At 39.5% G+C, this 15007-nt stretch overlaps 1 protein-coding gene across 1 annotated transcript; it reads right to left on the bottom strand.

The window, feature by feature from the left end:
- Positions 1–44: 44 nt before the first annotated feature.
- On the bottom strand, positions 45–14311 carry LOC116724238 (ras-GEF domain-containing family member 1B-B-like). Its single transcript, XM_032569749.1, has 14 exons — positions 14103–14311; positions 6685–7209; positions 6469–6591; positions 6041–6178; positions 5543–5758; positions 5258–5332; positions 3627–3719; positions 2724–2826; positions 2359–2438; positions 2132–2227; positions 1951–2046; positions 1386–1509; positions 1227–1299; positions 45–1137 (listed from the first exon to the last, which is right to left on the bottom strand). The coding sequence occupies exons 2-14, from the start codon at positions 7201–7203 to the stop codon at positions 1104–1106; spliced, it is 1770 nt and encodes a 589-aa protein (XP_032425640.1). The 5' UTR covers positions 7204–7209; positions 14103–14311; the 3' UTR covers positions 45–1103.
- Positions 14312–15007: the final 696 nt, after the last annotated feature.

Raw genomic sequence — 15007 nt, 5'->3', positions numbered from 1 at the left:
ATGTAAAAGTGTTTGTGTGTCTAAGGAAAAACAAAGGAACCAAATATTGATATTCTGTTTATTCAAAAGAGAAAATGTCTCTTTCACAAAAAAAAAATCTTTCATACAAGTACCCCCTGATGACATAAAAGATGCACAAGAATCTTTAAAAAAATATATAACAAAATGACACATAGACGATGTGCCTTTTAAAAACATGAAAAATGCATCATCACTTTCACTCAAAGCTGGATATTACAGGTTCTCTCACAAATCTACAAGCGGATAAGAGAGGCTGGATCATCTCTATACACACATACAGTTTTTACTTCACTCTAAACAAATACTTGTTTTAACATAATACATGAACTGGTGTAAAAGCTTACCATCACAGAGCCAGCCAACCTGCAACAAGCTCATCGTGAAACTCATGGTGAGTAAAAGAAAACAAAAACACTTTTTAAGCTTCTGATACAAAATACAACATGATTAGAAAGGATACAGTGACTCATATGAGCTGGAGTCACAGAATACTATGATACACAGCACAGGGACACACACTCGGGTGCATTTAGTTTGCATGATGCTGCTGTCACTTACATAATGTAGCTTTACATGGAGCCACATCGAACATTACTTAAATGCTGATAATACTTATCACATGACTTTACTGTCCAAATTCAGATGGATGATTTGAAGGTAGAGCCGCGTCACCGTGTACAAGCAACTTATAGGCTGTAATTTATGACACAATTAATTCATCATGGCTCTTTCTGTCCATAATTCTTATTCAGCAGCTGTAAACATGTTGAACGTCCATTTACTGGTACTTAGGAATACAAATCCATGCACATTTTTGCCTGTTGTTCTTTTAGTGTGTTTAGATGCTTTTAGTTTTTTTCTTCAAAAATCCTAGCTTCACGATGGAGTTATGTTTCTGGCACTTACGTTTTCTTTATGTAAAATTACTGGCACTCTTTGTAGTCCCAAAGGGTTGAAACGAACTTCTTTATTGTTGATGATGCTTCAGCTGCATCCATTGTTCTGCAGGAGCATGCTTAGATCCAGAATGTAAACTTTGGCCTTAGGAATATAAATCGAAAGTATCAAGTAGAGAAAACTTCTTAAGAGCGGTTTTCTCGGTGGAGAAGGGAAGATCTGGAAGATAAAACAAAGAAAAGGTTATTATTTTCCATGTTGGCTTATTTCCCTATATGAATTATTTATCAAAATGTTCCTTCACTCACCTCAGAGACCTGCGGCTGTCTTTCTCCATGTTGTTTTCTGGTCCTTCGCTCTCATAGGAGGCCAGGTGCAGCTCTGCAACAATAACACAAATTCAGTTTCATTTCCCCGTGGCTTACAAATTTGATAGTTGATGTGAAAGTGTTCTAATTTGTACTGACCGTCTTCAGTGTAAACGGACGTGGTGACCAGATACTGAAGAATGCGGCGGTCTCTGTCGAATGGACAAATTACCTGGCGCCAAACCAGGAACTCGCTCACTTGCTTCGCCAGCTCCCACAGTTTCTGTAAAAATGCCGCAAAAACAATAATCATGATGATATGCATGTATTAAGGTTTCTAAGGCCAGGAAATCTGTCCAGTTTCCACACATTTTAAAGGTTCAAATTCTGAAGATTTCCAGACACAAATGATCAGAATTCTCAGTGTTTTTGAAAATTAATAAGAAAGAAAAATAATTCCCATATTGTAAGTTAAAATGTCTTATTTCACTGGCAGATTATTTCATTTATAGCAAGTGCTTTTTCCATAAATATTAAGAGATTGTCTTAAAACAACCTCCTACTTCTTGCTGAAGTTTCTTACAAGTTAGTTTTGTCTTATATTTGCACTAGAAACTACACTGTTTCTCGTGTGATTCAAGAGCTCCTCCACAAGGGGGGGCTGTTGGTCTGCATGAGAAAGTTACTTCTCCAGTTTTTATTTTGAAAAATACTTTGAACTGACCTCAAAGTTGATGTGTCCGTTCGACAGCCTGTTGGCGCAGCCTTCGTTCAGGAAGTAGATGTCTTTAATGAGGAGGCTGAAGAATGGAATCACAATCTGCAGGAAGGAGATTTAGTTATTTTAAATGTAGAAGAAGAAGGTTTTTCTCTTTCAATGAGCAGCACGCTCCGGGTTCCCTCACCTTCTCCTGGCTGCTATGTGCGGTCTCGGACCTCTGGGTGGCGCCGCGGAGCGCAGTGCGGTAGTTGCTGAAGTTACTAGACGGGTCCATCTGGTGCTGGATGAGATCACACACATCGAACGTCAACAGACAACAAAACCATGCTGACGGTTCTAAGATCCACAGCTGAGCTGAAAACTAGAGCATCTAATCTGCGAACTGCTGACGTGTGTGTGAATAATTCTGACCTCCAGGATTTCAAACTTGTCTGTGTTGACTTTATTCCAGGTTTTCTTCAGTCTGGCGACCGGACTCATGTTCATCCCAGCTGAGAGACACAGGAGAAAGCGTTTAGAGACAAAGCGCAGCCTGCAGAGCTCCAGGCCTCCGCTAACTGAGTTTAGACTTCCCTAAACTGATTAAAGTCAGCCTAAACTCCAGCTGGCACTGCATTTGTTGGCTTTAGTCAATTCAGTGGCTCTACTCTACAAAGACACCAAGGGAATAACGGCTGACTTTTTGTTTTTCCTCCTTGCCATATTTTACAGCAAAAATAACCAAAAATTACAGGACACTGGTACAGATTCTTAATAAAAATGGATCAAATACTCACTGATGATTGCCATGAGAGAGTTAAAGTTGCCGATGTTGAAACACTCCTGAGCCACATCGATGAAGAACTCTATGATCCGCGCTCGGTGTTTCTTCTTCGCTGGCTTGAATAAAAAGAAATTTAAAAAAAGAATTAAAATCTGCTTCTAAATATATGAAAAGCTTAATCTCCATTTAAATTTTCAGCATGTTTACATGCATATACTTTCCTTTGTTGGGCATTGTCAAGTTGTTTGGGTTATTTAAGTTTCAAAGAAGTAGTTTCAATATTGTTTTAAAGTTCGTTTGTTTGTACAAACACCAACAAACCAGAAGTTTCATCAATAGATCAATAAATTCATCAATCAGTTACAGATACTTTTGATTTTCACTATGTGTTTAATGTCTGGAGGAAGAGAAATACACAACACATCATGGTTGATTGTTTTCTAATAAGTGCCTTAGGGAAGAAACTAGTGATTATTTCAGTCATCAATTATTCTGACGTTTAATCGGATAAAAAAAGAAATGGGTACATTTTCATATTTTTTCATTAAATCACATACGCCTTTTTTATACCATGTCACGAATACATTGAAGGATGCAAAAATTATATTCCTTTTTTAAATAAGAAAATTACTTTAGTAAATTTGAACTAAGCTAAAACTTTTCCACTTGAGGAGCGTTGGGTAAAGCATATTTACAGATAAAAGTGTTTTTATCTTAAAAATAAAAAAATGTATGTACATTTTGTATAGTTTTGGCTGAATTAAGTTTGATTTGGCAATTGGTACCCCTTAAACCCCCGAAAAGGTAACATATGTGTTTTTTAGTTTAGATTTTTCTATTCATATTAAAATTATGCACCTATAATAATTAGAGATTGTTCTCCAACAACTAATTTGCTTGTTTGTGTGAAACATACCATGCAGATCTCTGTTGCCACCAAGTAGCTGAGCCTGTTGAACCAGCTGACGTAGGCCTCCAGGTTACTGGTTTTACATTTCCGGAAGAAACCCTGGAGGAGGAACAGAAGAAGAGAAAGACGTGATGAAACCAATGAACTGTTAGTAAACATTTAAAGAAGGACTAGGTAGAAACTCTTCCAGAACCACACCAAGTAATGCCTGCATAAATATTAAACTAACTTTAGTGGCAATGAATTATCTTTGCTTTAGTACTTCATTTTATTTTGTCAGAATAACAACTACAGAGTAGCTACATTGGAAAAAAGGAAAAATGTGAGATTTTTAGCTGCTTCCGTTCACTGCTGCTGTTTTATATTTGCTTGGTTGCTAATTTAAGTATCATGTTGACAGAGTTTGAAAAAATGAGATTCCTTGGTTAAATTCTCATATGATGTGCTACATCTGCTTATTTCTTAAGTTTTCCCATAAATGTGACAAAGAAAGCTGCTGCTCTTCCACAACTTTCTTCCTTAATAGAACCTGTCGGCTTTTCACACCCACACAATCTGCCACCGTCACACTCTGACACGTCTCTTTTTACGTACATATGCTTTCTGGGTCCCCTGGCTTTTCCATTAAACACGTGGTTTCTAATGTGGCAAACCTGTTTTCCAAAGGTCCTCTTACATAAATAAACATTATAAAAGCTGCGTATAAATAAACTGGACTCGGCCGTGATGATGCAATCCCAGAGGTTTGAGGCTCCACTAAAAGCTTACACAACACCGGCATCCCACTCCACTCCAAACTTCCCCCTCTCTACACCTCAGGACCCCTTTTTTAGTGACTCAACTGCTCTTTTACACAAAGTGGCTCTTATATAACTGCAGCAAAGCAGGTGGGAGCACAGCAGCGGCAAACGCCGACTGAGAACGACCCTTCAGCTGATTTCTAGGATCTCTCAGTTGGAAAAGAACCTTCTCTCCGATGAACTGAGACACACACAGCAAAGGCTCTTTTTGTTCTCTTCCAGACGTTTTCAAGAGCTCAGATAAAAATAAAGCAGAAAGCCGAACAAGTCCCCTTCTATCTGCCGCAAGACTCTTTCATGTGGTTTCTGTGGCAAATAAACTCAAACTGGAGATGACCACAACACTCAAAGGAGGCCCAGAACACAATCAAAAATCGAAAATCAAATCAAACGGCTTAAAAATAACAACAATGTGTGGTTCGTCTGGGTCGGATCTTTGATGTAGATAATTATAAACAGGTGATTTTGCTGTGTTTTCAAGCTTTCTTGAGAATAAAGCAGCCCTAACCCTAACCTATCATTGCCTCATGCTGAAACTAAAAACAAAAGGAAACTGCTCTGGGCTGTCTGGGCTAAAATATGTGAAAATTTAACAAGACTGGATGAGAAATCACACTCGTGTGAAATATTTGGTCAGAAGCACACCACGACTCAATATCTTGCAAAAATATACCCAACCTTTAGTACATTTTATTACCTTCAAATACAAGCTTTAATGTATTTTATCTGGATTTGATTTGATGAACCCAAACTAGAAAATTAAATCTGTATTTTTTTTCCTTCCATTTCACAAATTATAACTAATTTATGCATAAAATGTTTCTTTACAAGCTTTACCTTGTGGTTTTCCAGAGGATCCTTCATCGCAAAAGACTGAATAAACTCCTCAGGACCAATGAAGCTCAGTCTGTCCTAAAGGCAAACGTCAGGCAGAGAAAAGTCAGAAAAAATGACAGGTGATGCAAAAGATGATATATTTATTCTAATTACTTTATGTGTCTGCTGTGTTAAAAACTGATAAAACACAAGAGTGACCGTCTGGCACCAAGCCCTAAAACAGAACTGCTAAAAGTAACCTAATTCTTATTTAACTGGTAAGAGGTTAGTTATCTGACCTCTTACCAGTTCAATGTGTGTCAGCTGCTGAGCGAGGATGAAAGGATCGTCGCACACGCTCAGTATGTCGGCCCTTTGAGCTGAAGCCTGTTTGGTCTTCAGCGAAGCCGGACGTTCCTGCGCCGCAGCGTTGAGCGCAGCTACGGCTTCCTCGTACTGACCGAGGGCGGACAGGCGCTTGATGAGACGCTGGGTCATCTGCTGCATGGCCCGCCAAGAATACTAGAGACACACATGAAGACACAAATGAACTAAATAATGACACTAATCTAGGTGTAGTTCCTACAGATAGATGGATGGATAGAATAGTTGATGGCTGGATGAATAGAAGAAACACAAGACAGGTGGATGAATGAGTGGTTGGTGGGATGGATGGTTGGATGGTTGGGTGGTTTGGTGGATGGATAGATTGATGGTTTGATGGATGGGTGGGTGGTTGCGTGGTTGGACGGACTGATTGATGAACTGATGGATGGTTGGTTGGATGGTTGGTTGGATGCTTACCTCATCCCCTCGCGCCACGTGGAGCGTCATGTCCTTCAGGCATCGCATCATGCGGTCGTCTCTGAAGTCGTATGGAAAGGTTTCCGTCCACTCTGTCAGCAGCTGCACCAGTTTCGGCGCCACCTCACGGAAACGGATCTGAACATTTTGCAGACGGCATAGAGTCAGTCTAATGACGTCATGACGATCATTTAAAATCTGTTATGTGTGAATATGACTTCTTATTTCTGGTGTCTGGATTTGGCATAAATCTCTGCTGCACTGCTGTGAGATCTCTTTCTTTCTTTATTCTCCTGGATTTGTGGGTTTGTTAGTGGGAGTGAAATTGTGTGGGACTAAGTGAAAGTGACAGCGCGTGAAATAAATACACCTGCACATGTCTGTGCCTTTGTTTGTGTGTGTGTGTGTGTGTGTGGAGGTCCACCCACCTTATCCAGCAGGGCATCTCCGGATCGCTGCTGCTCCACACACAAGTGACAAACCCTGGTCATGAGCTCATATGGGTGCAGGAAGAGGCGTGAACTCAGCAGGAAGGTGAAGACATATGACCTCTGAAGATCAGGAAGCAGAAATAAGTTAGGATTCTTTTACAACAACTACAAAATTTACTGCATAATCCTTAAAAAAGTAGAACGGCTACATACATCAGGGTAATAATCCACAGTGGGAACCAGATGCTGGATCAGCGCCTCAAGAGAAGCTGAAACCAAGCTGTTGTCATGGTAACACATCTCTCCATAGCTGGTGGCGACGCCGTGACCGTAGAGCCGAGCTTTCGCCGCAGCCCCGTTGTTCCGGCAGGAGTGTTCACTGCTGCAGCTGCTGCTCGTGTGGCGGTACGCTCGGCCCGGACAGGAAGTGCTGTGCTGGCGAGGGCTGTGGGGCTGTGGCGAGGAGTACGGGTTCTCCGAAATGGTACAGCTGCTGCCGTAATGGTGCTCCTTGGCACTCCCAGAAGAGACGGAGGTGGTCCGATACGCGCTGTGAGGCTGCGGCACATCGTAAGGGTTTTCGGTTGGGGAGTAGGGCCCGTTGTAGATGTTGTCTCTGGACAGTTTCGGAGCAGAGCCGCTGTGGTACGGGCTCGGAGGCTGAACGTGGTTGTTGTTGCCGTACGACGGGCAGGAGTTGAACTTTCCTGCGTAAGGGGTTGTTGGGGGCATGATCACCTTTAGAAGAAAAGAAGAAACACAAATATGAAGATGTTAGAGGTGGGTGCTCATACTGAGCATGGATCTGCTGATGTAAAGCAGGGGTTACTACTTTCACCACATGCTTGCTCAGGAACCACAACAGCTGAAAATGTAACAAATGTTGCAATCTTGGTCACCAACTGAACAGAGTGTATCGAGCTATCAGGTGTGAAAACACCCTATGGGTGGTTAAAGAGCATTGAGGTCACATTTGTTGTAAAATGGAGCTATAAAAAAGAAAATAATCAAATTGAATTAAATTAAAGATGATAAATTAAATTTCATATCTGCATTTTCGGCCCCAGATATGTTTAGAGAGTTTTTGTTTTTAGAACCATGTTGTGAAATCCACTTAAAAAAACATCTATTCTCACACTTTTTATGCTATGTTAGAAATACATGAGCAAAAAGGGGAACTAACCCTGCATTGTGAAGCCGTGTAAAGTCTTCGCCCTATTTTTTTTCAATTTGTGGATATGTTGTGGGTGGAAGGGTGGAGTATATTTCAAAAGAATCATTAGCAGTCATTTTCAAACACTGTTTCAGTGTAAAATATCCATAATCAATATAAGCAGAACCAGACAAGTTTCTAAGAGGTATTGAATGAAGCAAATTTACATCAACTAATTCCCTTTTTATCCAAAACCATCATATTTCTTTTTTATGGTGAACCATTTCCTCAAAAGCCACTGCTACTGTTTTAAATTATGGGGCTTTTAGGTTTAAGACTGGCTTAATTGCAGTAAGGCAGAGTTATAATGACACGTTCTCACCACATCATTTAATCCAGCTTTATTTAATGTATTACTTTTGTAGTTAGCAGACTATCCTTCAGTCAACATGAAGACAAAGCTATATCTCCTGCAGTGCTGTAGATTTCCTGGTGTTACAGTATCCCTGTCCACCTCATTCCCTGGGAATGTGGTTGATGTTTAAACTGCGTTCAGCTATTGAGAAAATATCTCACTCTGTCTCTCAAAGCTGAGACTCAGCAAGTGTCTGTGACGATAATCGCACCTAATCGCTCAATTTTAGATCTCCTCTATTTGTTATTTGGTGCTATCAACGCCTTATAAATCCATCTTTTTTGGAAATGTTTCTCCAACGAGTCGATTTGTTGGGAATTTTACAAATGGGCTTGTAAGAAATGTCTGCTCCACCCTATTTCACTGTATCTTTTACAACATTCTTGAAGTGAACTTGTTGGCAGTAGTGCAGCATGTGGGCGGAAAACATCATGACAAATGGATGATCTCTCAAGTCAGCAATGATATTCTGTCTTAACAGTTAAAATAATTGGATCTGAGGTCGGTAAGCTGATCCCAGATCTCCAGTGGAGCGTGCGTTAGCACTGGAGCCATCTTTATTCTGCTACTGTCCATGAATTGCATGCATATACGACTGGAACGTTTGGCACACACACATGCGTGTGCCAGAAAACCCCGCAGGAATCCAGCAGAGTTTTGTTTGTCCATTCCTGCGCCAACTGTGGAGTCTGTTTCAGCCAACATCTTACACACTCTCTCACACACCCTCGTCCACCGTGGCGCCTTGCCCCGATGCCAGTATAATCCAGACTCGTATGCACAAGTCACACACAAATGCAAGACGGGAGGAGCAATGCAAACATGCAAACACACACACAGTCACAAGGATACCGCAGCTTCTGGCATTCTGCCTGAGGAGGCCTGTCCAACTCTATGTTCTGTGATCTCAGCCTGCTGTTAACCTTCTGACTCGGTTAAAAGATCACAGCGTTTTTACCGAAAAACAAAGTCAAAAACGTTAAAAGTTGAGATAACATTCCAATCACTAATATTTCCTCTGCGTCTCTGTGTTTATGTTTTCAGAGGGGTAACGCGTCTCGGAATTTGAAACCAGTGGCGATTTTTCCAGACCCACTTCCTGAATAGTTGACCCCGTTTTGGGTTGTTGTGGCTTCCACGCTGCGGTGCTGAAATTGCACTCTTTCTAAATCATAGGTTGGATTCCCTTTCGGACAGATTAAAAATGGCCTCGGGAAAATAGCTTCATATTAAAGGGGATTGTTTGCATTCGCTCAGACTTTGAAACTGCAGCCTTATGGGTCGGTTTGATGTGGGTAGACAGAAATGCAGAAAACTTTTCCTCTAGTACTGGAAACGCACCAATCATTGTTTTGTGGGAAATTTCCGATTACCTTTTTTTTCTGTAAATCTTTGATCTGTCGATATTGACTGAAAACAATTCTGATTTTTCTGTATTCTTATAACTTCCTGCCACAGTCACACATTAATTATTTATATTTTAGAAGCAGAGGCGATCTCACAAAGTTTGCTGTTAAAATTAATTTTGAGTACATTTTAAATAAAAAAATAACATTTTCAACTGTCTTAGCATCTCTGTGGTTAGCATAGTTAGCATTAAGCAGCAGAAGATGGAGATTTCCCCAAAATTTCCAACATTTCCAAATAGAGTGTGCCCCATTACACACATATTTTGAAAACAACATCACTTTGGTTTGTTCAGCCTTCCTGTTATCAGCTGGAATTCTTGCTCTCTTTATAAGAAGTACATTTTCCACACCGATACTGAAAGAATCTTCTTCTCTAGGTAGCTGCATTGATACCAGAATTTTGTTTTTACTGATAGAAAACAAACTGGAATTCAGAGTTTCAGACCAGTCAGTCAGTAATCCTCAAGCTAAAAATCGACATCTAGTCAAAAGCTACTTTCTCACTAAATTTCTCCATACAGATCTAAAATAGTTAGCATGCTTTTTGAAGCCAGTTTTGATTGATTCAAACAGTTATGTGCTTTTTGTTGTTTTCCTAATGTTTTGCATACCTTTTTCTTCTGATGCACCATCTTTACGGTTTCCACGTTCAGCGTGGTTTCAAAACAAGCACAGTGCGTTGCTGAGACCAACGAGATGGTGGGGGTTCTACAACAATAGAGGCATTATCTCTCCTGTCATGGCATTAACAAAAACACAAAAACCCCCAGGAGGAGATCAGAAGAGATCAGAGCACATTGGACACACACAGCAGCTTTCACACACTCTGGCTCCTAGGATCACTTTTCAATCAGTTGTACGAGTAAACCTTAGTTTGAGCCAGAAAGTCAGAATCTACTCTCAATGTTTAGGTGCAAATGTAAATGTCTGTGTGCTCTTGGGAAGAGGAGTACCTCCAGACCAACATGTTGACTTAAGCGTTTCGCAAACCTCAAGGACAGACAGCAGCAACTCCAAAAATTGTGCAAAACAAACGTTGAGGTTTCACATTTATGCACACACAGCACTGACCGACAGCAAAACTTTGCACTCATGAAAAATAGCATGCAAACAGTCTGCGGCTAGCTCGGTCATTCTGACTTGTGCTTATTCAAAGCAAATTGACTGTACATACTGACCAAAAACAAAACAAAAAAAAAACTGTTTGCACAGATATTCCCAAGACTTCCAGTCAAATTCAAATGAAAAAGCAACTCTCATCCTTTTAACCACTTGTGAAGCTCTATAAAGTCTGGATGCTTATCTGAAAGCAGAATACAGTTTAATTAGTACAATAGAAACCTGTGCTCGTTATAGGCTGAAGTCCAGCATGAAGCATAGGTTAACACACACCGAACATTTGGGAGGTTTCTGGGACTGAAGGAACAACCTGCATCTGATAAGAGTAGCTGTAAAACAGTTTGTCAGAGTGGAACAGGCCAACATAGAGCTGCTATCTCTGCTGAACTCTGCACCTCACGTACTTTGACACCAATAAGACAACAACAGGTATAAGGTGTGAGCAAGGAATGCATTCAAGACTGAAGGACATTCCTAAGTCAGACTTGTTAACCTGGACTTAGATCACGACTCCTTTGTCATCCATATTGCAAATGAAAGGTTTTACATGTGCTGCACAAGTATCCAGAAAACAGAAGGGAGTTAAAGTTTCACGTTGAAATTTCTCTAGTATCACACTGTCTGTCATGGGTGACATTCAGGTTATGCAAAGAAAGACTAAAGTGCAAAGTGATGTGATTCATTTTCATTTAAATACTTTTGGTTACACCCAGATGTGCTCTTGGCCACTAACAGATTCATATGTATATCTAATGAGATCTAAGAAGAGCCAACAAAACTGCTAAATGAAGCTATTTTGAGAAGAAAATGAAACCAAGAATAGATCTCAGCCACCATCTTTGTTATAAGGTCAAAAAAAAAGCTCAGAGGTCAAAACTCATACATTTACTAGTTTAGCAAGTTCTTCCTGCTACTCCTGATTTTGGGTTTTCACTCGCTGTAACTCTGTTGAATTAAGTTAAAAAGTTAAAATCAGGAGTAACCTTCCAAGGTTTTGGTTTCATTCTAACAACTGATGCACTAAATAATCAGAAAGTGATCAAAATCAGCCTTTTTTTCTTTTATTGGCAGGTTGGATATTGACATTCTGGCTTTTTCTATAATTTTATTAAACTCCTGGTTTAGTAAAAGCCCACTTAATTGAAAAGACACACATTTTCAATGCAGTCTTTTAAAACAAACATTAAAATATACAGTAAATTTTTAGAAAAAGTTCAGTATAGATGGATGAAATCTGTTATGCATAAAGTGAAAACTTCCACCTTTTTCTGTCTTTTAACACATAATCAAGTAGCATGTTCATTAGTAAACTAATTCTAGTTTCATTACAATCAAATAAAGGTCAGGAACTTGTGACTGGATGCACAGTAGTTCTATCCTCAAGCAAAGCCAAAAATTGGTAGCGATCAATAAAGAGTGCATTTTTAGTTCTAACACAACATAAACACAAAATAAAGTGAGCTTCACAGAAGTAGGCATATTTTAGCATTTTCCTCATGCCAGTTGAACAACACAATCAACCACTTACTTCCACTTAACACATTTGTGTGTTTGAGAGTTACTGAACGTTGCTTTAACAGCCCTGGTAACTCACAGCCAATTCATCATGCAGCTTTCCCACGTCATTCACGTAGCGGGAAAAGTGCTCTATAACGAGGAAACAGCCCAGAGCCCAAACAAACGCTTGAGGAAGCCTGTGGGTCAGAAGGGGGATCCTGCAGCCACTTTAGGCAGACCCAGTGACCATTACAACAATCTGATAAAGGAACCAGAGCCCAAACCAGATTCACGGATAAACAGGTTATCCAGCAGAGCATTGAAGCAAGGGATACTTTGTGGTTTCAGGTTGGTGTCACAAACACACCTGCTGCTTGGATCATTTGGTAGGCTAGTACAGTATTAACCCAGAGACAAAAAAGGATAAAGACACTTTATCTCCTCAGCTGCAGGGCTCTAAGCTCTCACACACACAGTTTCTGTTGTCTACAAACCTAATTCAGAGCTCCTAAAAATAATTAGAAAGAAATCTAGCTTTCCGCTGGGATTTCTCTAACTTTCTTGGTATTTGGGTTCAAAACATCCATTTGGTTGGGGCTTGTATGTTCAACAAATCATGACATTTGCTTCACATTTACCAGTGTGGTCATTTCATTTCATTGATTTTTTTTTTTTTTGGAAATCTAAAAAAAGCTTAAAAACCAAAACAAATAATGAACTGGACAATAAGTTATCTCAAACTAAAGACAGAGGACAGCATCCAGTATAAATCAGTGTAAAATGCCCTTTACCCAGACAGGAGGATCGTTTCTTTTTTATCTGTTAGATAATAGAATAAGGAATAGTGTCTGAAAACATTCAAATTCTGTATTTTTCTAGACTTTTCAAGACTGTAGGAACGCCTTAGACCGTTTGTCACAAAGGTTTTTAAAAGCTTGTTGAAATTTTCCATAATACCATTCCTACTTCTTTTAATGAGGTCTGGAGTGACCAGAGTTTTGTTTACAGTATGGACCACACACACAGCACAGACCCTCTCCCACCTGTTTCTGCACATTGCCAGAAAAGCTAAAATATTCTACACAATATGTACTTGAGGAGTATTATTTACTTCATTCTATTTTCATTTTTGCTTAAGTCTTTACATTAAAATAAACATTACATAAAACTGGAATCCTGTATTTTATAGATTATACTGTTTTTCTGCAGCTTTTGGCAGGGTAAATTAAAACAAATTAAAAACACTTATCTTTTTATTTAATTTCACCGCGAATTACATCAAATCACAAAACTTCACCAATTACTACATTGTAACTTTATTTCAATATTTTCAAATCTGATATTCTCGCTTCTGTAGTAACAATATCTAAGATTAACCAATAATTTGAGATGGTAGTTATGCTGCCTGGAGCGAAAATGCTTGTTAGGTGCTTGAAGCTGCCAGATTACAGCCAATGAAGGGAGGAATAAAGCCTTTTTTTTTTAAAACAGTCTGGCCAAACATCAAGCTTCACACACATTTTCCCATTCCTTCCCTACAGAGACACACACACACACACTCAAAATCTGTAAGTTTCTCTCACACACAGCAGACCACACGCCTGTTCCACATTATGAGCTTCTTACTGAGTCATAACACAGTTAAAAAAAGTAGAGGCTGACTGTAGAGAAACCATGCTGTGCAACCACAGGTGCTGGGTGAGTAATGTTTGCTTCTATCTGACTGCCAGCCTAATTATAAACTCACATGGGCGGTAAACAATAACAACAACAAATGCAGCGACTCCACGGGGAAGAAATTGGACATTGTTATTATCACCTAGAGAGGTTAAACTTTGCATTTGTCTTTCAAAGAACCAAAAACTGTTAGAAACATGTTGGTATCACGCTGTTTTTAGGATGCTCAGTCTTTTTGTGATACTTAATGTCATTTAAATGTATGCAAGTACATTGTCTAAGAAAAAACAATTCAAGTGAAAACTATTATGCTGTAGGTGCAGCTAAATGTAGACATAACGCTTAAGCAAGGAAAACTTACCTCTTACTTATGGCGCTCAAAGTCCGAATAAAAGCGCTTTAACTTGAATAAGGACTATGTCTATCTAAACTATATATAGTATCTTCCACACTATCGCTAAAAAGATCACAAAGTCTATCAGCAATGTGTCCGTATGGCAGTCTCCTTCATTGTGTGTCTCCACTCCTGATATTTGAGTCAATTATTTGAACCAGCAGGGCTGCGTTGACTGAGCCCCACAAAGCGAAACGTATTCAAATGACTTCACTAGAGCCGGGAAAACTAGCCAATCAGCGGACAGGGGCGGCAGCCTCAAAGGAATACACGGACCAATACTTGAAGACCTGGCACAAAAATCGAAATCTACAAAGATTCTGATTGGCTGAGTCTCTTCTCGGTTGGTTCTGTGTTTTCAGGGCTTGCAAGAGGAGCTGGTGTTTTTGTTGGAGAGCTGAAATATGGAAGGTGTAAGGTTTCCACCTAGGAATGCGTTTCTGTGTGTGTGGATGTGTGTTGGTCTCGGTGGCTTACGAGTCAAAAGGCTGTAAATGAAGCAGTCTATAAAGAGACAGACCATCAAAAACTACTGCATAACTGTAAAACAGAAGAACAGAGATGTTTACAAAATAAATATTTCAAAGTAATGTGGATTGTATGTAGCCCCCCGGAGATCTTTGTGGAACCACCTTTTTTCAAAACTGTTTTTATTAATTTTCCATTTTAATGAACCAACATTTTTAAACATATTAACATTCAAAAAAGAACAAGACAAAAACAGAAACAAAACTCCACCCTATCAATAAGATATGGTAAATACTGTAGATAGACTGAAATACAAATTATAATACCAGTATATGCTTTACACATGTTTCATCATAAGTCTTCGTGGTTCATTTTATTTAATCTCTAATTGTACTTCACAATAC

This window comes from Xiphophorus hellerii, chromosome 8, assembly GCF_003331165.1.
Source record: "Xiphophorus hellerii strain 12219 chromosome 8, Xiphophorus_hellerii-4.1, whole genome shotgun sequence".
Lineage (NCBI taxonomy): Eukaryota > Metazoa > Chordata > Actinopteri > Cyprinodontiformes > Poeciliidae > Xiphophorus > Xiphophorus hellerii.
This window is presented reverse-complemented; position numbering and strand designations above follow the sequence as displayed.